At 34.4% G+C, this 21,296-nt stretch overlaps 3 protein-coding genes across 5 annotated transcripts; all 3 read right to left on the reverse strand.

The window, feature by feature from the left end:
- Positions 1-1,123: 1,123 nt before the first annotated feature.
- Positions 1,124-7,215, reverse strand: LOC115988105 (mitogen-activated protein kinase kinase kinase 5-like). Of its 2 annotated transcripts, none has more exons than XM_031111744.1 (7): positions 6,905-7,215; positions 5,293-5,355; positions 5,037-5,197; positions 4,798-4,873; positions 3,348-3,413; positions 3,154-3,273; positions 1,124-1,478 (listed from the first exon to the last, which is right to left on the reverse strand). In XM_031111744.1, exons 1-7 carry the CDS (start codon positions 7,064-7,066, stop codon positions 1,419-1,421), a joined length of 708 nt encoding a protein of 235 aa, XP_030967604.1. In that variant the 5' UTR covers positions 7,067-7,215; the 3' UTR covers positions 1,124-1,418. The 2 variants fall into 2 exon arrangements, with proteins under 2 accessions (XP_030967604.1, XP_030967603.1); XM_031111743.1 differs by having other exon boundaries at positions 3,348-3,464.
- A 1,524-nt stretch (positions 7,216-8,739) lies between these two features.
- Positions 8,740-9,255, reverse strand: LOC115986233. Its single transcript, XM_031109084.1, has one exon. The coding sequence runs from the start codon at positions 9,253-9,255 to the stop codon at positions 8,740-8,742; it is 516 nt and encodes a 171-aa protein (XP_030964944.1).
- An 8,937-nt stretch (positions 9,256-18,192) lies between these two features.
- LOC115986451 lies at positions 18,193-21,296 on the reverse strand. 2 transcript variants are annotated; one of them, XM_031109482.1, is made up of 7 exons: positions 20,839-21,296; positions 19,955-20,076; positions 19,657-19,719; positions 19,399-19,474; positions 19,142-19,217; positions 18,394-18,453; positions 18,193-18,265 (listed from the first exon to the last, which is right to left on the reverse strand). In XM_031109482.1, exons 1-6 carry the CDS (start codon positions 21,254-21,256, stop codon positions 18,423-18,425), a joined length of 786 nt encoding a protein of 261 aa, XP_030965342.1. In that variant the 5' UTR covers positions 21,257-21,296; the 3' UTR covers positions 18,193-18,265; positions 18,394-18,422. The 2 variants fall into 2 exon arrangements, with proteins under 2 accessions (XP_030965342.1, XP_030965341.1); XM_031109481.1 differs by having other exon boundaries at positions 18,230-18,320; positions 20,839-21,294.

Here is a 21,296-nt window from a genome sequence, read left to right on the forward strand (position 1 = left end):
GAATGAAAAACTAATTTTTATTACGATTAGAAGTATATGCATTTATAGATGCATGAGTATAGCACATGCTGAACCAAGAGCCTGGCAAAACTACTCTAACAAACAGCTAAGGAACATTCAAACTCTAACACACCAAGATCTCTTAGAAACATTCGAAGCCATGATAAGTCAGCAATGCCAGTAGCTAAGGAACGATACTTTGCCACAGTAGAGGAGAGAGAAAAAATTGGGTTTTTTTTTTTTTTTTACGTAAATAATGCTTCATTGAAAAAACAAAACAAGACTTTACAAGAGAAAATCTTAAAGAAACTTACAATGGTGTATATCTATAAAGGCTTATCTTTTAGATACATAACATAGATTTTAAAACTCTTTAATTTACACACTCTTTCTAATGTGGGATTAACCTACTGTTTTTTTCTTTTAAAAATACTAAATATTTTAACATACACACACGAAGGAAGGGAAGAAGGTCTTAAAAAACTTATAGTAAGAATAAACAAATAAACAAGGATATGTAACATATATCAACAATAACAAATAAACATGTACCAATAAATATGGAGGACAGAGCTCATTAACAAATAAACACGGACATGTAACGTATATAAAAAATAAATCCACTTAATCATAAATTAAAAAAAAAAAAAAAAAAAAAAAGAACCAACTTTCTTCAAAACAAATCCTCAAGCTATTAATACAAAAAAAAAAAAAAAAAAACTATAAATATTTTTGGATCATTAATTTAATATCTTTTGAATCGTGGATTTCTTGGTACTGATACGCAAATGACCCATAATTAAGGCTGCATTTGTTTTGGTGTCTTGAAACACTTCGGCCAAAAACTTTTCAATAATTGTCTCGTATGTAAAATAGAAAATTATATAAAAAAAATTTTTTTTTTTTGTTTTCCTTTTTTTTTCCAACAAAACATTCCTGTATAAATTCATAAATTGCATCATAAGCCATGGAAGTTAATGTTCAAAACACACCACTTAACTTGCTTGAAACATAAGCATCGATTATTCTCGCATTACCCTAATACTACATGTTACAATAAATTTATCAATTCCATATCCATCCAAGTTAATACATAACCATTCCCACTCAACAATTATTCCATATACATAACCATTCCACAACATTGTTCTATATCAATGATACTTTCATCCCAATTCCAATACATAATGATTACAAAACACTAAGATTATTCGGAATCCAAAACACTACCATTTATAATATTATTTCAAATCTCCAATTGCTTTGGGTACTTCAAGTGCTTTCTAAGTTGCTAGAGCAAATGGGCTTGAGAGGACTGTAATGGATAAGTACTAAGAACAGAGAAACTCCGAGTAAAATAAAAAAGTAAAAAACAAGCAACACCACCGCCATCGATCTCTCTCTCTCTTGTCATTGCTTCACGAATCAATAGTGCCAAAAGGCCCAAAAAACAACTGAATACAAGAACCCATTATAACCTGTCATTTAATTAACACATAAAGAAGGCAGAAAATTATTAGTGAAACAAAATTGAAATAGAGCTTAACCTTTAAAAAAAGACCAAAATTTTTTCCATGCTTTTAAAGAAAATCCAGAAAAGCAGTACACACAGAAAAACTTCCAACTTTACCTTGGAATTAGTGAATGTTGAATCTTTGAGCAAGTACCACAAATCCAAAAAAAAAAAAAAAAAAGTTCCACAACTCTAACCAAAACAAAAGAGCAAGTTCCAAAGAATTTCATTTATGATCATTTTAATTTTTACAATAACATTATTCCCATTTCCCTTAACACCAAAATCAAATTCATACAAGAGACCTAAAAATATACTAGAGTCAATTGTAGAAAATGAACCTTAACATGAAAAGCATTCAAAAAAACAAAGAGGTTCATGCATATCATTGTACTCCACAACTCATCAACCACATTTGCATACATTCCCTACACCATATGATACAACAGAGAACCCAAAACACGTAACATTCAGTCATAAGAACCAACAAGCAAGTGACATATGGGGATTGGGTAGCTAACAAATATAATCTCGCACCATTTTTCCTAATTGGGCAGAGAAACTACACATGAGAGGACCCAAATCACAGACAACTTTCATATAGAAGAGCGAACCAGCAAATCATATATGGGTAGCTAAAAAACCTCTTAATTTACATCATCTTTCAGATCAGGAAGCATAGGGAATAAAAAAAATAAAAAGGAAGCCACTAAATCACAGTTAATTCCATTCTGTTTGCTCTGTTTTGGTCGGAATGAGGTTAAAAATTACATACAAGCCACTAGATTGGCATATGTCTATAGTGGTTTGTTTTGGTCATTCTAGTCTGATATCTACGTTTTAACTCTACTAAGTTTATCATAATAAAATTTCGTGAAAGTGTAATGGGCGAAGAGCCTCTCCTGCTGCCATAATCCTAATTCCTAGACCCCAAATTTGTCTTGTTTTTCCTCATTCTGGAAGCAAGAAGAAATGCTATATATAATGTAATAAGTTGATAAAAAAAGCAAGTAGTATTTTCAGTTGGATCAAACACCTGAAAATAGGAAAAACTTTTCTGGAAAAATGTTTAAAGTTGACACAAGCATGGATTACTGAAAAATTTCTTTTGTATCCTAAGGATCAAATTGTTAACTTGATTCCAAATCCAATAATCATTATGCTATGATCAATGAAATAGGCTAGACGTGTTTTTCACTATGACATTGCCAGGACTAGAAGGAGCAGACTAATGTCCATAAAACTCTCAACTCATAATAATCTAAAACAACAACCCAATCTGAACTCAGAATAAAATGAAAGTCTAAACTAATCCAATTACATAAGAAATCCAATCTCCCATGAGATAAAGATAATCTAAAATAATCAATTCCAAAATAATTGTGTTAAGCTCCCACATCACAAATGTGGCTTGATCTTAGCCTTTTTCAGTTGTCAGTAACTTAGATGGGATAGACATGAACCAAAACAGCTAATGCAACCATATAAACCTTCAAAATCTGAATATGATGAGGTCTTATTGCAATATTTTTTTAATCAAAATTTAATGAGATATATGCAAAGAAACATCAATTATTGTAATACTGCAGGTTAAAAGTTTCCCGATTAACAAAGCACATAAAGGAACATTAAGTGCCTACCGGTTCAAGATTACCCCAGGGAAGTCTTCCAGTTAACATTTCAAGAACAGTACAACCCACACTCCAAGTATCTACAGCAAGAACAGCATCGGGGCTGGAAGGCTCCAAACCATGCATGAGCTGCAGAAAAGACAATGAACTCAGTAGGGGAAGATACAGGCCAATGGCAAATTGATGTAGCAGCAAGAAAATACCTCTGGAGTTGTCCAGTGTGCAGTTCCAATGAAATAAAGCTTAGTTGCGTCTGCGAGTAGAGCAAGCTGTGCAACAATAAGTCCCAAGTTTCTTAAGCCCAATATTAGACACATCTTCTAGAATCACAAAAAGCAAATTATAATGGAAAGTTGGCAACAACAATTCTTTCATTTTATTTTATTGATAATTTGGCAACAACAAGAAAAGAGAACATGAATGGTTTTAATAATGAACATGATTTACATCAACCTATCAAATTAGTTAGGTGATGACCCATATTTTTCTGAATTATTCTCAGCCAGGGGGTAATTTGCTATTAAATGCTTGAAGTAATGAATAAAACACACAGAGAAAAGCAATATTACTGATTGTGATATTTTACAAGAGCACTCTTTATACTAAGGATTACATTCCGCTATTCTGCGTTCTTATAACAGGGCCATGCTGTTGTCACAACTATAGACTTGATCACAATTGAACATTTGAGCATACAATCAAGGTTTTGAATTCCGTTCTGGAGACCGTTCGATTGACAATTGGAACGGAATATTCTGGTATTGGTGTGTTTCGGTGCACCATTTTGGGATTACGCACCGGATATATATACACGCACATGTACATAATATATATATATATATATATATATATATATAATTTCATATTTCATTATATCTAATTAACCAAAACAAAATCTAAAATATGATATGGGAATAAAATGAGTCAAATGATGAATTTTGGGTTTCAACATTTAAAATAGGCCGGAATTTAGAGACTGGAATAACCGGAATAGTACAAAACAACCTAGAATTTTTTAGATCGAAACGGAACAAGGGGTTATGTGAACAAGATTAAGGACCAAAATGGAATGGAATTTAAAACATTGATACAAATGTCAATTTATCTTCTTTTAAAATAAGTATCCGTTTAGATAGTGTTGAGAAGCATTGTGTCTGCGTTTGCGTTTTCTTTTCTTTTGTTTTTTGTTTTTTTTTTTTTTTTGAGAAGTGTGTTTCAACAAAATTTATGTTTTTCTAGTGGGTCTCATGCACTGTTCACAGGACCCACAAATCTCTTTTTTCAGCAAAACTTTCATTAAAAATAGATCTCACAGCACTATTCACAAATTTAAAAATTATTTTACTACAGTGTTTTCAATTTTTAGCAATAAGCGGTATCCAAACACACCATAAATTTGCCCACAAATATTGAGAACCTTCTTTAATGAAGGAAAAAAAAAAGTAGGTGAAGTCAAAAGATATTTTTTTACCAAAAGTTCAAGATGATGAGGGACTGTTAATGTTAATCTAAGTAGAGGAAGAAGAAGAAATTGAAAAAAATACCATCTACTAAATGTATAAGGAAGAACAACTACATCAAAAGAGAAATCATTGTGCAAGATAAAAATCAAAGCACAAGAAGATACAGTAATAAAGAAGAAAATGAACTCACACGTTTAGCCGTCCCAAAATCAGCAAGCCTGACAACTCCAGATGAATCAATGAGCAAATTAGCCCCTTTGATGTCCCTATCGACACATGAAAAATAAATAAATCCAAACGTCATGTTAAGCAAATTCTCCCCAAGACTACTTCCATTCTGAAATTTCACGTACTTATAATAATTGTTAAATTCTAATTTGCAACACTAAGTAGATTGTTTCAACAAATCAAATCAAACGTGAATTGCACCTGTGAACTATATTTTCACTATGCAAGTAATCCAACCCAGAGAGAATATGGGTAGTAAACCGGCGAACATCAGATTCTGGCATGGCTCCATTATCCTTTATATATTTTTTGATTGAACCTCCAGGAACATACTCCAGATATATAGGAAACCAGCTATCAACCTGCATGCATAACATTAATATCATACATTGCTGCAAGGATACTACAGTAAACAATGTTGAGAATGTCTAAACATGCAAACTGGGAGAATACTTACTATTTCACTGTCATAATATTGCACAATATTTGGATGCTTCAGCTCACTGCGAAGTTTGATTTCCTGAAACCAATAAGGAGTAATAGAGGCATGAGGCAAGAAATCCAAATAAATAATTATAGAGACAATTTACAAAGAGAAAGAACCATGAGAATTATAACAACAATTTACCAAAACAACAACAACAACAACAACAATAATAATAATAATAATAATAATAAATATTTATTTATTTATGTAAATTCTATAGCTCAACATCTAAGAACACGTCATACATACTCCTGACACACTGAGAACAAAGATCAAACCAAACTACATTAAGAAAATCACTGGCCAAACATCAACCAACTAAGATACTTTTACCTTCTAATGAATCACATAAGTTAGAATCATTCTGGATGATTACTTTCAAGAGATAAAAGTTTCCCTTACCATATGCCACTCTAGAGGTGATGCAGGAGGCAATGGGTTGACAGTTTTGTTTTATTTTATTTTATTTATTTTTAAGTGTCAGGGGCAATTTTGTAATTTTCTAAATTCTGGATTTGGACTGTACTAACAGTCCATTAGGTCCTCTTTTGGGTTTTAATTAAGTTTGGTTATTTAGTTGGGCTTAGTAGTAAAAGCCTAAGGAGTCCAAGTTCATGTCTTATTATGGTTTTAAGAAATCCTATTTTGAGTCTTCTATTTAAAGAATTGTAATGCATTCTATTAAAGGAGATTAAATATTTTCAGACTAAACAGCTATGAAGCTTTTTTACGGTTAGTGTGATGCAAACTTCACCAAATGCAGGGTTGGACCTAAGAGGGGGCTCCTGGGTCCCCAAAGGGGCCTAGCCCCCTAGGCTTATGAAAAATTAAAAAATAATAAGTATTTTTAAGGCTTGGAGTTGGTCGAACCATATCAAAATATTGTTGTTTTGTTTGATTGTTTTATTTTATTGTTTGTGTAATGCCCTTCCACAAGCCCCATTTCATAACAAGAACAAACAACTTCTTAGTGAAAATGGACGACCATTGATTTTTGTTATAGCCTTATAGGGAGAGTTCCTAAGGATGGAAAGTTAACAAACCCAGACATACACCATTACCAGTAAAATTAAATATATAACTACAAAACAAGAAATAAAATGTGTGGTCCATTAATATGCCTATGCAATAATTAGCCTAAGCATACTTGCGCCTGCTAGGTCAACCATAACCAATGTTCACATGTTCATGCATGTCTAGCATAGTTTACCCACTGACAGCTTTGTGCTATTGAGGAAATGGATGTGCTAATGGTTTCCCTATTATAAGGTCCAAGATATGGGATGCAAGCTAAACCTTTTTTTTTTTCACACATATATAATGTGCAAAAAAAAATCTCGCCAAGATATGTTTGCAAAGAATTCCCTAAGATATGAACAAAAGTAAACACTTTGCTGCAACTATTAACCCATGTTGGTAGCAGAAAATTGCCATATTTACAAATCAAGACAATTTAGACCATGAACTTTAATCCTTACTATAAGATTTCCTTCAATAAACCAAGACAAACGCTTGATATGTTTGATAACAATATATATAATTATAGAGTGAAACTAGTAGTGCAAAAATTCTTGAGAATGACCTGCCATAACTGCTTTATAGAGACTGCAGATTTTGTGTCATCAGGAAATATTTCAACTTCCTTTGTTGCACATAAAGCTCGAGTATTCCTGTAAGAAAAGTGTAACTGTACTAAAGACATTGATGCAGGTAAAGAAACTAGCACAAGAAGGACATCAAACATATAAACCTGTTGTTGGCAATGTAAACACTTTCAAATGAACCGCGCCCAATACGATTTCCTCTTTGCCATTGGCTATTCATAGGTAATGACACAAATATTACAACAGTTTTGGGAATGGAAGCAGACAGTGAACGTGCGGCTGATCCAGGAGGACGAGGTAGTCAATGGACTACTACAGGAAAAATACTTTTTCTTTCCACTGTTTAGGTTATTTCAAGGGATTAATTAGAATGACAATTTTTTTTTTATCTTTTTTAAATAAAAAGATATAAGTGGATTTTCCATTCCTTCTCTCACATCTATTGAAGGAATTGAAATCCAACTCAATTGAAATCCCTTAATTATCTTACCAAGAGAAAATTGTTATAAGTGTGTTTTTTTTTTTTTTTTTTTTTTTTTTTTTTTTTTTTCTTTTTTCTTGATAATATTTCGCTTACCTTTGTCCAAAAAAAAAAAAAAATACTACTATCAATTGTAGACGAGATTTTAATAAAACTTAAATACAAAAATTTAATTAATAATCTTACATCTCAAATGGCAAGAAAATAATTTTTAAACAAAAGGAAAAAAAATTAAAATATGGAAAGATAAATAAATATTATTTATTTATTTTATATTTAAATATTAGGAATCATCTCACTTAAAAAGTATTGAGCCCCTGGCAACGATTTACTTTTATTATTATGAAGTAAAATTACTCACACACAAGAGAAGAAAGAGATGGAAGTAAGTACCTTTAAATTCGAAACCAGGACAATGCGTTTGCACCGTCTTCCATATTTGCACCGCAATAGTCGGCAGTTTTTGCCAATCAACCAACCAGAACCTGAAGACACTGTCCACCAACTTATAACGCCACCTCGCGAAGTGCGTGCGAACCAGGGAAATATACAAATGATCCCTATTTGATTTTGATGTAATGAAGACACACTGTTTACAGAATGACTTCATCATTGAAATACTCAAAGAGCTACTTAGAGCAAATAGAGTAGGTAATTAAAGCCAAAAAAAAAAAAAAAAGGAGAGAGGAGCTCCAACAGCTTCTTTAGAACTCAAAAAGTTTTTGAGTGGCCGTGAATTGAAAAGATTAGGCCGTGATGCAAAGTATAATACAGGAATACTAACAATGGAACCCAAAGGCCAAGTTTTCCTAAACCATAATGCAAAAACACCAACCTTTTAAGTGCTAGAAGAATCCCAATTTGGTCCAAGTCAAACAAGGAACAATTTCAAGTCTTTTTCTTAATAAATTTTTTATATGATACATTAATTGATCATGTGATTGTAAAGAACTCAGGTTTGAATCTTAAAAAGCGTTTAGAAATGACTTGATTCTGAGCTGAATCTTTGGGGCATTTGGAAATGACATGTTCAAGATTAAAAAAAAAATTGCGATATTCTTTTTCCACCATTTCCCATTATCTTTACGTAGGGATCAGCTACTTTCCATTTAGAAAAAGGAAAATGCTTTTCTTAACAAAATGTCATACAGAATGATGAAAAACGATCATAAAGCCTTATTATTTTATTTTTCTATACCAAAGACAAGTCATACATGTCAATACTCAATACCAATTACCAAAAGTGGATTTCAAATTCAAATCCCACTGAGTCAAATAATTTTTTTTTTTTTTTGAGGAACCCCCCAACTCGGGGAGAGAGAATTTAATAAACTAAGGCAAATCTCTTACAACAAAACAGGAAATATTTGGAGGAACTTCCTCCATCCAAACCCTTAAAGGAAAAGAAAATTTAGCATCCCTAGCTAAAGCATGGGCAACATTGTTGCCTTGCCACCTGACATGGATGACATTAGAGGACTGAAAGTGCCTTCTTATAGACATGAAGTCTTTTACCAAATGGCCAACCAGTGCATTTGAAACCGTACCCGACTGTAAGCACTTTACCACTAGTTCAGCGTCGCCTTCAAAACACACCTGGCTAAAACCGAGGTCCCTAGCAAAAATAGCAGCTTTCCTAGCCGCCAACATCTCAAGAACTTCCACTGTAACTGGCATCCGCACCTTCTCCGATAGCGCCGCCAGCACCTGCCCTTCATTGTTGCGAATGACCACTCCAATACCAGCTTCCTGATCCTCATTGAACACCGCCTCGTCGAAGTTAACTTTGACTGAACATCCAAACAGAGGCTGCCACACCACCGGGCTGGTTCTGTTTCCTCTCGCCATGCTCTGTTTTCCTTGCTAAAATTCATCCAACAGAGCCGAAGCAGAGTAGGCGGCTCTAGGGCATGGTTGAGGATTATCGTTCGCTCTCAACTTGTTTCTCCGCATCCAAATCAACCACGCCGTCATCGCAAACAACTCCAGACTTAAACCTTCTGCCTTGGTAACACTCACAAGTTCGCTAATGACTTTAAGACTCTGGCCCTTTCTCCTCGCCTCCCCAAAAGCTGGCGCCCATGCCTCACGAACCATCTTACAGTCCCATAAAGCGTGAAACTCATCTTCAGTCATGCATCCACATTGGTCACACATCGAGTTATCCACCACCCTTCTTTTTTGGAGATTAACCTTCGTTGGGAGAGCTCTTGAGCAAGCTCGCCATAGAAATACCTTAATCTTATTTGGCACTTTCAACTACCAAATATCCTTCCAGAAACGTTTAAACACCTCTGAATTTGAGCTGGAAGGCAGGGAGTTCATCTCAGTCTCGCACAACAAGTGATAGCCGGATTTTACGAAGTAGGATCCTAACCTGCACCTTGGCCAAGAGAGGCAGTCCTCTTGATCCATGACACACAGGGGAATACTCTTGATTCTTTGGGCTTCAAACAGGCAGGAAGATGTCATCTACTATTTGCTTATTCTAGCCCCCTCCACCCGGCTCCAACAAATTTGCAACTGTCCAATTTGAAACCCCTTCAATTCTTGGAGAAACTACACAAGCCGAGGCCCCCCCAAGCAGCCACCTGTCATTGTATATATTTATCTTAGAGCCATTCCCTACTCTCCAAAGTAAACCCAACTGAACCAACTTTGAAGCCTTTACTATGCTCTTCCATGCAAACGATCCCAACGCTACCTTAGCATCAAAGACTGACCCACTTGGGAAATACTTCGCACTAAAGACCCGGTAAAAAAGAGATGATTTGTCCACTAGTAGTCTCCATACTTGCTTAGCAAGCATAGCCTCATTAAATTTCTCCAAGTCTTTAAAACCCATGCCCCCTAACGCCTTAGGCTTACACATAGTTTCCCAATTCTTCCAATGAATCTTACATTGATCACCCCATTGGCCCCACCAAAACTTCCTTATCATCATTTCTATGTCATGTAGTAGTCCGGATGGGAGCTTGAAGCAACCCATCGCAAAGGCGGGTATAGCTTGGACTACCGCCTTTAGGAGCACCTCCCTTCCCGCTTGTGAGAGAAGCTTTTCCTTCCAACCTTGAAGCTTATTCCAAACTCTCTCCTTATTGAAATTTAAGCTCGCCTTTTTATTCCTTCCCACCACCGCCTGAAGACCAAGGTACTTCTCATACTCCCGCACTTCACTTACCCCCAACTCATTAATTAACTCAATCTTCCTCTCAGCCGGAGTAGCCTTGCTAAAGAACACAGAAGTTTTTTCTCTGTTTAGCTTTTGACCGGAGGCTTTCTCATACAACACCAAAATACTTTGGATAACATCCAAATCCCTCTTAGTAGTTCGACAAAAGACGGGGGTGTCATCCGCAAAGAACAAATGGGAATTTTTTGGGCCATTTTTGCAAAGAGAGAAACCCTTAATAGCTTCGAACTTGGCTGCCTGTTGCAGTTGACAATTTAGGGCCTCATAACAAATTAAGAATAGATATGGAGAAAGGGGATCCCCTTGCCTAATACCTGTTGATGGGCGGATGTCACCCTTAGGAACTCCATTCACAAGGATTGAATAAGAAGCTGAATTTATACAACTCAATATCAAGGCCACCCATCACGCATCAAAACCCATCTTTAACATAGTGACCTCCAAGAAACTCCACTCCAGCCTATTGTAAGCCTTACTCCATAAAACCCCCTTCTTCTTCTTTTTTGGTTCTTCATATGGTGCAAAGTCTCGAAAGCTACAAGGATGTTATCGGAAATTGCTTTGTCCGATTGGAAAGCACTTTGAGATTCTGAAATAATCAAGGGTAGTATCCCTTTAAGCCTATTTGCGATCACCTTTGATACAAGCTTATAAATCATATTACATAAAGAAATAGGGCGATATTCAGAGACTTTTGTGGGACTCTTTACCTTAGGAATGAGAGTGATGAATGTCTGGTTTATGGATGGAGGGATGACACCCGAAGCAAGACAACTCAACACCGCTTCAGTCACATCTGCGCCCACTGACGGCCAATAGTGCTGGAAGAAAAGAGGAGGAAGACCATCCGAACTCGGGGCCTTCAAAGGTTCCATTTGATTAAGAGCGGTGACCACCTCTTCCTTAGTATACTCCCCATTTAGCACTTCATTCATCTCCTCCGTTACAGAGCAAGGCACACCCGCCACAACTTCCTCCATCCTAGACGGATTTGAAGAGTTGAAAAGGAGTTGGTAGTAATTGACCAAAATTTGAGAAATCCCATCCTCATCCATGCACACCTCCCCACTCGGATCTTCAAGAGTGTCAATACAATTCCTTCTAAACCGATGAGACGCTCTACTATGGAAAAACTTTGTATTGTTATCACCCTCTTGCAACCATAGAGCTCGAGATCGTTGTTTCCACATTTGCTCTTCCTTACCCAAAAGCTTTGAAATCTCTAACTTCAACCTTTGAACCTGAGAGAAACTTCCACCCCTAATAGCCCCTTCCTCGGCCACTCACTAAGTCAAATACTCATTACAACAATTACATTCAAAGGGGAAATCGTATTGTCTGAGCTCTGAGGCCAAACTTAAATGATCTCTATTTGATTTTGATGTAACGAAGACACACTGTTTATAGAACGACTTCATCATTGAAATACTCAAAGAGCTATTTAGAGCAAACAGAGTAGGTAAAGCCAAAATATAGAGAATAAAACCAGAAAAATGGAAGAAAAAGGAGCTCCAATAGCGTTTTAATTTTTTTTTTTTTTTTTTTTGTTAATGAACTGTCATTCTCTAAACCTGATGTGCTACTGTTTATTAGTAAAAAAAAAATAAAACATAATAAAAAATTAGCAAAGAAAGGAGTGGGGATGGGGGTATGGGGATACATGTGTTAGAAAATGAATAAATAATGAACAGAGAAATAATATTTAAATGAAATAGAGAAATGATAAAGAATTTGTTGGAAGATGTATTTGAAAAAATAAGTAGGTAAAAGATAAATATCACTGTTCATTGTTCAAACAATACAAAAATATAAATAAGCTGCTGGAAACGTCCTCAATCAAGACTCTAAAGTCTGAACCTTGAACTTGGAACGATTGAATTGGTCCTTCTAGTTCAGCCAAAAAAAAAAAAAAAAATAGTCCTTATAGAGAGCTTCTCTTAAAAAATAATGGGGGCGGTGCACTAGACCGTTGAGACTATGATCATTATCTGACTAGACCACCATTTGACCGAGTATTTGACCAAGTCTGATAATTAACGGATTGGATAGAAGCATGGTTTTCAAAGTTTGGTGGCCTAATAATTTCTTTCCGGTTTTACCCTTCTTTTTCTTTTTCTTTTTTAATGTATTTGAATCTTTCAAATTAGGAGCTTTTTAGGGCAAACTATTGCTTGGAATTAAAGTAAAGAACGAGTGACAAAAACTTCACAGTTCTTTGAATCTAATGTATTTCTAAGATTTTTTTTTTCTATTATTTAAAAAAAAAAAAAAAAAACTTAAATTATACAAAATATAATACTAAGAAAACATGAATATATTAACGTAAAAAAAATGCAAATATAAAGAGTTTTACAATTTGCTTCTACTAACAAAATTAAAAGGTAAAAAGGGATTGGTGAGATATAAAGTGAGAATTAAAAATACTGAAATGAAATTAATAAAGTGAGTGAAAGTCTGAAATAATAATAAACAAAAGGAAAATATAGAGAGAAAGAGGGGGGGGGGGGGGGGGGAAGAGCAATGAGGGATACATTCTAAGACTAAGAGTTGAGCCGTTAAGAAGAGCAAAACTATTATAGCTACAAAACCAAAGAGAGTAGAGTTGTCAACACCACCGATGAAAAGACATGGCCACGATATCTCTTTTGGTACCATTTTTTTAGGAAAAATGAAATTAAAAATGATTTTTTATAGAATGGGTCAAACAATTTATGAATCTCAATTATTAGGGGGTTCTTATTTTTTATTTTTTAATGATATTTTTTGTTGAATATTTTGTTCATTTGTTGTTATTTAGCCTAATTTAGTTATTGTTTAGGTTATGTTTGCTATCTTTTGGCCCAATTTTTATTGTTATTATTTGGGCTTTTAATTTTTTGTTTAAAGGGTTAAGGATTATGTTTGGTGAACACGGTTATTTACTTATTTTTGTGTAGTGCTAGGGCAACAAAAAAATGTCACTACAATTTTACAACATATCTAAACTAACATATCAAAAAAATTAAATTAGAGACCGTGGTGAGCTCATGTGTGAGTTGGCATACTAATTTAGAAATATAAAATTGTTGTGTCCTTAGCATTACTTTTATTTCTGTTAAACCCAAATTCTCAAGATTTTCAAGTCATTTATATATATATATATATATATATATATAGAGAGAGAGAGAGAGAGAGAGAGAGAGAGAGAGAGAGAGAGAGAGAGAGAGAGAGAGAGAGAGAGAGAGAGAGAGAGAGAGAGAGAGAGAGAGAGAGAGTTTTTTTTTTGCAAATATAATTTTTTGTTGGCAAGTCACCCTAACTTCTATCTATTTGTATAACCACCCCTGTTAGAATCCTTCACTTTGTAGCACAAGCATAGTAGTTTTCTTAACTCTCTAAATTTTTATGATGGTGTTTCTTATTTGTAAAATAATATATTTTGTGACTTTTTTTTTTTTTTGGTTGGATTCGTGTGTATTCTTGAGATATATATATATATATATATATATATATATATATATATATATATATATATCGATGAAATAAACAAAAACATACAATAAACAAAAACATACAAAAACATTATATATTATTAAAAACAATGTAAATAACTAAAAGTATAGATTATTAATAAAATCAGCATTATTATTATGAGTTCTGTTAACAGATATCCTTAGGATATTTGTTAATAAACCATTTTAAGAAAATTTTGATAGCTTTTGGTGTCTTAGCACCCATTGGTATACTTCTGGGTTCGATCCCTACATCTCCACTTTACAAAAAATGAGGGCTAGACCAAATTATTGAATGAGAAAGGACAGTGGAGTAAAGCCTCCAAGAAGCCAAAAACCAAATTCCTATAGTTAAGCTGGAATTGTTTCTGATCTTCTTAGGTACATTGAGCTTTACTTATAATGTTGTAACAACAACGGCGTTAAGGTTGTTTCAATGAGGCATACCCCATTGAAATGCTCAGCTAAAAAGGAAGAAAAGACCCATTCAATGATAATTATAAAGGACTAGATCCCAAGGGCCTTTTATAGCAAATATAATAAAGGGCCAGACCAAATTATTGAGTCAGCGACGACAATTGAACAGCCTCCAAAATGAGGAAAACCAACTCACTTTCCCACATGATTTAAAAAATGATTTTGCCCAAGTAACTATTCTGGACCAAAAAAAAAAAAAATGCTGAACTAACTTCTCTTATGAGATAATTCTTACATGGTCTGGAAGCAATACTCGCTCCTCTCACATAAGAGGTGGGCTCCATGGTGAGACCCACATGTGAGGCCCACTCCTGATGTCAGAGGAGGGAGCATTGCTCCTTGAACACCTAAGTTTTTCCTCTCTTCTCTTATGAGAGAACAATGACTTTCGCTACAACAATTAATCCTACCATCCAATATCTTCATTCAAGAGAAGCTTTATCTCCTCCACGGGAAGAAATGTATTTATGTAAACAGTCACATCATATCCATGGTTAAAATGAGAGGATAAGACAGATCAATAATTTTTAACATCTAATATCTACAAATTATTTATTGATTTCAATTATAAAAGTACTAGTATGTAACTCATGCAAACACATAGATATATTTAAAATTAAACACAATTTTTATTATAAAAAAATATATAATTAGTCAAATTATTAAAAAAAAAAAAAAATAGCATCGTAACACATGCATTCGTATAGATACATTTAAATTAAAAACAATTTTTATCATAAAAATATAAATAATTAGTCAAATTATTTTTTTTTAAGTAAATGTAATTAGTCACATATTAAAATTCTTGCCTAAATTTAATACTACTTATGATTATTTTTTTAATTTTTTTTTTAATAAGATAAAATATGTAGTGATCTTTGTTATGTGGTTATTTTTATTGAGTATATGTGATTAGCTTTTTTTTTTATAATTTTTTAATTTTATAGTTCATTAATATTAGATTTTTAGTATTTTACACTCATTAACTCACTTGACACAAAAATTAAAAAACTTAAGTGAACATATGACATAAACTTAAATGGATAATTATTTATTATAGTGTGGTCTCCACATAATTTCAAATTTTAATTGAAATTTCTTTAAACTTTTTTTTTTTTTTAATAAATGCTGCATTCATTTATAACTCATGTCTAATTAAAAAAATTATTATTGACCAGTCAACGGGGGCAAGGGGAAACCTAAGTAAAAATATTGATGTTACAAAATTGCAGCTTTGACTGAGAAACGAACTTCAGCAATGTTGTCAGTCTAAATAGTTTGTTACATATGATCCCTACTTCAAAGTTTGTAAAGTCCATTTATCTGAATTGATTTCTGATGGCCAAAGGTGCTGAAATTACTTTCGCTTTTCTCTCAACCATTCAACAAAACTGTCAAGGATCAAAGGCCAAGCTTGGTCGGAATCATAGTTGTGAAGTATGGTTAAGTAACCGTGATATCTGAAGCTCTAAATGAGTAGCATGCAAAAACTACTTCTAAATTGCCAGGCAGAATAAACTTCTAGAAGGAAGAAGCTTTTATAACTTTGAGAGCTGTTGATGAAAAAATAGAGGCAAAGAACCTACTATCACAACACCCTATGGCTGCAAGTCACCTACTATAGCATCTGTGAAGTATATAATACAATTTCCACAGCTGCATATCAGCAGAACCCATGAGAAAAAACCAGTAGCAGTTTTTCCCTTTCTGCGGAAGGGCTGGGATGATCAGTTTATTTTCAGAAGCAACAATAAGTGGCATGACATTTATATTTACCATCAAGTTCTTCCCGTTAAATGCTCAGTTGCAAGATGGTCCATCCAGCTGCTCCGACTTCTTCACAAAAGGATGTTCTAGTAACACTGCAGCAGATGGCCTCTCCTCAGGAAGTCTCTGAAAGCAGCACCGCAAAAAGTCCGTGCCCTCAGATGACAATGTTTCAGGTATAGGAGGGGTGTTATGCAATACATTGAAAATGGCTGCAACCTGCATCAAATATGATCAATGCAACTTAAACAAGACTGGGAAGATCTAAACACAAATAATATAATTATTGCAAAACATATAAATAATCACACTCACTGTGTTTCATCCACATCAGATAGGATGGACGCGTTATGTATGAAGTATAATTTTTATTGATTTACTTGAATTACGGTGTCACGTAACTTGATTTATACAGAAAAGACAAAAATCTAAATATTGAAAAGGGATCGAGTATCAAATCGAAGAATTAAATATATAATTTTCTAAGTCACTGATTGTAACAGAAAGACCGGTAAGATCCACACATATAAATTCAGCGCACCTCACTTAAATTTATTGCAACACTTGAATTGTAGTCAACAACAAATTGGACTACAAGTTTCATTACATACATGCTGCTATTAACTTCACTTTACCACAACAAAACCAGCCACTAGTTGGTGACCAACAAGCACACTGCCAATACAACAGAATAATTTGCCAATTGTTGAAAATCCATGGGTCTTGATCTTTATGACCATAAAAAATAGGTGGTTGGGAGATTACCATGATAATCTAAAATAATAAGTCTCAAAAAATAAGGGAACAAGAACCAGAACTTGAAAATGTTGGCTGCCTGGTTGATGTGCTCTTAAGTCTAAACCAATGATTATGGGGTTGGTGGGTTGGCACAGCTGAAAGCTCAAAGATTCTTATTGGGCTTTGCGGGCTATGGTGTGGGCTTCCAATAATTTGTTTTGTGGGTTTGTTTTAGGTTTGACTTAGTTGGTTTAAGTTTTTAATGGCTGTGTTGGGGTTTTATTGGGGTTGGGTAAAGGGTTCTTCGGCTTCTTATATGGGTTGGGTTGTGACAGTTTGTAAGATTTTAATATGAATCAGGTTGGGTGAAAGTTAGGTTTTTTTTCAATGGATCAGCGTTTGGTGACCTCTTGGGTGGTGGGACTCTTCGATGGTGTAGAGGACTTTGGCGATGGCCCTTTTTTTATGGTTATTTTTTGGCAATGGTGGCAGGGTAGCTGGGCACTGTGGTTGGGTTTTCACAGATGGTTTTCAGATGGGAGGGTTTGCTGTTTGACTTGGGTTATGTGGCTGATGGGTTACAGTGATTTGATGGGATGAGAAACATGGCAAAGGATTTTTATTTAGTTTAGATTTTCCAGTGGATGGAATATGGTGGTTTGGTTGTGCAGTGGTGGGATTTTGGGTTTGACTTGGGTGTCTGGTGTGAAAAACGACGGTGGTGAGGTTTTTTTTTTATTTTTTTTAAACTAGATGACTATCGGTGATGCTCAAATGGATTGGAATTTGCTCTCATAACATGTTGTTGTAGGACAATATCAATAGAAAAATAAAAGAACAAAAATTCTGGTTGTGCTCCCACATCACAATGTAGCTTGATCTTAGCCTTATTCAGTTGTCAGTAATTTAGATGGGATAGACATGAACCACAACAGCTAATGCAAAGCAACAATCCAACCATATAAACTTCAAAATCTGAAAATGATGAGGTCTTGGTGCACAATTTTTTTTTAATCAAAATTTAATAAGAAATATGCAAAAAGAAAACATCAATTTATTGTAATACTGCAGGTTGAAAGTTCCCGATTAACAAAGAATATAAAGGAACGTTAGGTGCTTACCTTTTCATACTCACCCCAAGGAGCTTTTCCAGTGAGCATTTCAATATTAGTACAACCCAAACTCCAAATATCTACAACAAGAGCAACATCAGAGCTGGAATCTCTCTGCAACACAGCTTGCATGAGCTGCAGAAAGATAATGATCTCAGTAGGGGAAGATAAAGACCTATGACAAATTGATGTAGCAGCAAGAAAATACCTCTGTAGCCATCCAGCATGGACTTCCCTTTAAAGAGAGATCAGCTGCTTGTTCAGTAAGCTGTGCAACAAGAAGTCCCAAATTGAACATGATGATACACCCAACTTATAGAATTAGGTATCACTGCTAAACAAAGGTATTCACCGATATTTCTCTGAATTATCTTCAGCTTATTACTGTGGCCAGGGGGAAATTAGATTCTAGCAATAACAACAAACTCCTGCCAAAGGATTCACAAGTTTAAAAGCAGGCACCTCAACATCCACCTACATGCTTGACGAATTGGAATTGAATAAAACACAGAGAGAAATGCAATAATACCAATTGTAATATTTTACAAGAGCATTCTTCATACTAAGGATTACACTTCACTGATTCTGCTTTCTCGTAATAGGGGCCATGCTGTTGTCACAACCATAGACTCGATCACAATTGAGCATTTGAGCATACAAACATCAATTTATCTTCTTTTTTAAAGAAAATTATCCATAAGTATTGATAATCTTGTTTAATGAGAAAATAAGGAACAAGTAGGTGAAGTAAAGATATTTTTTCACCAAAAGTTCAAGAAGACAAGGGACTGTTAAGGAGAGTCTTTATACAGGAAGAAGAAGAAGACGGAAGAAATACCATCTACTAAATGTCAAAAGGAAGAATGACTGCATCCAAAGAAAATCATTATGCAAGATAAAAATCAAAACACAAGATGATACAATAAAGAAGACAAAGAAGAAGACAACAATCTCACATGTTTAGCCATCCCAAAATCAGCAAGCATGACAACTCCAGATGAATCAACAAGCAAATTAGCCCCTCTGATGTCCCTATTGAGACAAGAAAAGAAAAACTTTCCTAATGTCGTATTAAGCAAATTAGCCCCAAGACTACTACAACCACGTTAAAGTGATGCATAGAAATTTCACATGCGTAAGTGTTAAATTCTAATTTGCGAGTTGCAGCACTAAGTAGATTGTTTTAACAAATCAAATCAAACGTGAATTGTACCTGTGAATTGTCTTTGTGATATGCAAGTATGCCAACCCAGAGAGAATATGGCGAGTAAAATTGTGAACAACAGACTCTGTTATGGTTCCAAAATATTCATGAACATATCTGTTAATGGAACTAGGATGAACATACTCTAGATATATAAAAAACTGGTCATCGACCTCCATATGCACAACAATATTCATACATTGCATCAAGGACACTACTGTAAACAACAATGAGAATTTCTAAACATGCAACTGGGAGAATACTCACTATTTCGCTACCATAATAATGCACAATATTTGGATGCTTCAGCTGGCTGAGAACTTTGATTTCCTGAAACAAATAATTGGAATAATAGAGGCATGAGGCAAGAAAGCCAAACAAATAATTATAAAGACAATTTACCAAATACTAATAATAATAATATATTTATTTGGGAAAGTTTTAAAGCTGAACATTTGAAAACATATGTCATAGTAATAATAAATTAGGGCAAAAGCTTGACATGTTTGATTTCAATATATAATTATAGAGCAAACTAGTAGTGCAATAAATTCTGGAGAATGACCTGCTGTAACTGCTTTATACACACTGCAGATTTTGGGTCATCAGGAAATAATTCAATTTCCTTCATTGCACATAAAGCTCCAGTTTCTTTGTAAGAAAAGAGTAACTGTACTAAAGACATTGCTGCAGGTAAATAAACTAGCATAAGAATTACATCAAACATATATACCTGTTGGTGGCCAAATAAACACTTCCAAATGAACCGCGCCCAATAAGTCTTCCTTTTTGCCGTTGGCTATTCATCCATAATGACTCTGATTCAGCTATAGGTTGGGGAGTGGGAGCAGACGGTGAAGGCGTGGCTGCTCTAGGAGAAAGAGGTAATGGATGGACTTCTACAGGAAAATTACTTTCATTTTGCACTGTTGAGGTTTCAAGGGATTATTTAGAGTGATAAGTTATTTATTTAAATAAAAAGATATAAGTGGATTTTCCATTCTCTCCACAGCCTCCAAAATATTGGGTCAATAGAAATCCAACTCAATTGAAACACTTTAATTGTTTAACCAAAAGAAAATTGTTGAGTGTGTTCATTAAGTGCATTCACTATTATTAATTGTAAAAGAGATGTTAATAAAACCTGAATACAAAAATTTAAATAATAATTTTACATCTCAAAAAGCAAGAAAATGGTTTTTAAACAAAAGAGAAAAAATTATAAGATAGAAAATTAAATAAACATTATTTAATCAGTATTTAAATATTAAGAAACATCTCACTGAAAATGTATTGAGCCCCCGGAAACAGTTTACTTTTACTATGAAAAGGATTCACTAGCACTTTAAATAACTTCCACTAATATGCAAACAATACTTCCTAAAAAAACCTAGCCAATTAAAAAGTAAAATTACACACACACACAATAGAATAGAGAGATGAAAGTACCTTCAATTTTGTCATCAGGACAAAGCATTTGCACCAATGTAGTCTTCCGCATTTGCAAATCAACCTGACCAAACCTTGCAATGTCCTCATCCAACTTGCAAAGTTTAATGGCGTAATGGACCTTGAAACAGTAGTTCCACCACAGGATTTTCGAGCACTTGCGAACCAGTTTCTCACCCTTTTTCATTTCTTCGATCAAGCCCAATGTTTCCTCTTCTGGGCAATCAAGTTGTTGGCTTAGTAGTTTTATATCTTTGATCATAGGCAATAAACGATCTAGCGTGGATTCGAGGTGTTTAAGAATGGGTTTGAACATATGGGCTTTGCTTCCCACATTCTTAACTGTGTCATGCAACACTGCAAAAACCTCTAAAAATGTTGCCTCAAGAGCAGCCCCTCCAACATATGCTGCTGCCATAAATTGTTCTGTATCCAATATATGTTTAGATTAAGCTTGC

The sequence above is a fragment of the Quercus lobata genome, chromosome 4 (assembly GCF_001633185.2).
Source record: "Quercus lobata isolate SW786 chromosome 4, ValleyOak3.0 Primary Assembly, whole genome shotgun sequence".
Lineage (NCBI taxonomy): Eukaryota > Viridiplantae > Streptophyta > Magnoliopsida > Fagales > Fagaceae > Quercus > Quercus lobata.

Coding starts and splice junctions, on each gene's coding strand:
- LOC115986451 (XM_031109482.1), bottom strand. CDS start 21,256: ATGGCAGCAGCATATGTTGGAGGGGCTGCTCTTGAGGCAACATTTTTA. Junction 20,077..20,838: donor TCCTGATGACAAAATTGAAG/GTACTTTCATCT, acceptor ATTTACCTGCAG/CAATGTCTTTAGTACAGTTA. Junction 18,454..19,141: donor ATTTTGGGATGGCTAAACAT/GTGAGATTGTTG, acceptor CTTGTTGCACAG/CTTACTGAACAAGCAGCTGA.
- LOC115988105 (XM_031111743.1), bottom strand. CDS start 7,066: ATGTTTGATGTCCTTCTTGTGCTAGTTTCTTTACCTGCATCAATGTCT. Junction 5,198..5,292: donor AATATTATGACAGTGAAATA/GTAAGTATTCTC, acceptor TTATGCATGCAG/GTTGATAGCTGGTTTCCTAT. Junction 3,274..3,347: donor CACACTGGACAACTCCAGAG/GTATTTTCTTGC, acceptor TCTTTTCTGCAG/CTCATGCATGGTTTGGAGCC.
- LOC115986233 (XM_031109084.1), bottom strand. CDS start 9,255: ATGGCGAGAGGAAACAGAACCAGCCCGGTGGTGTGGCAGCCTCTGTTT.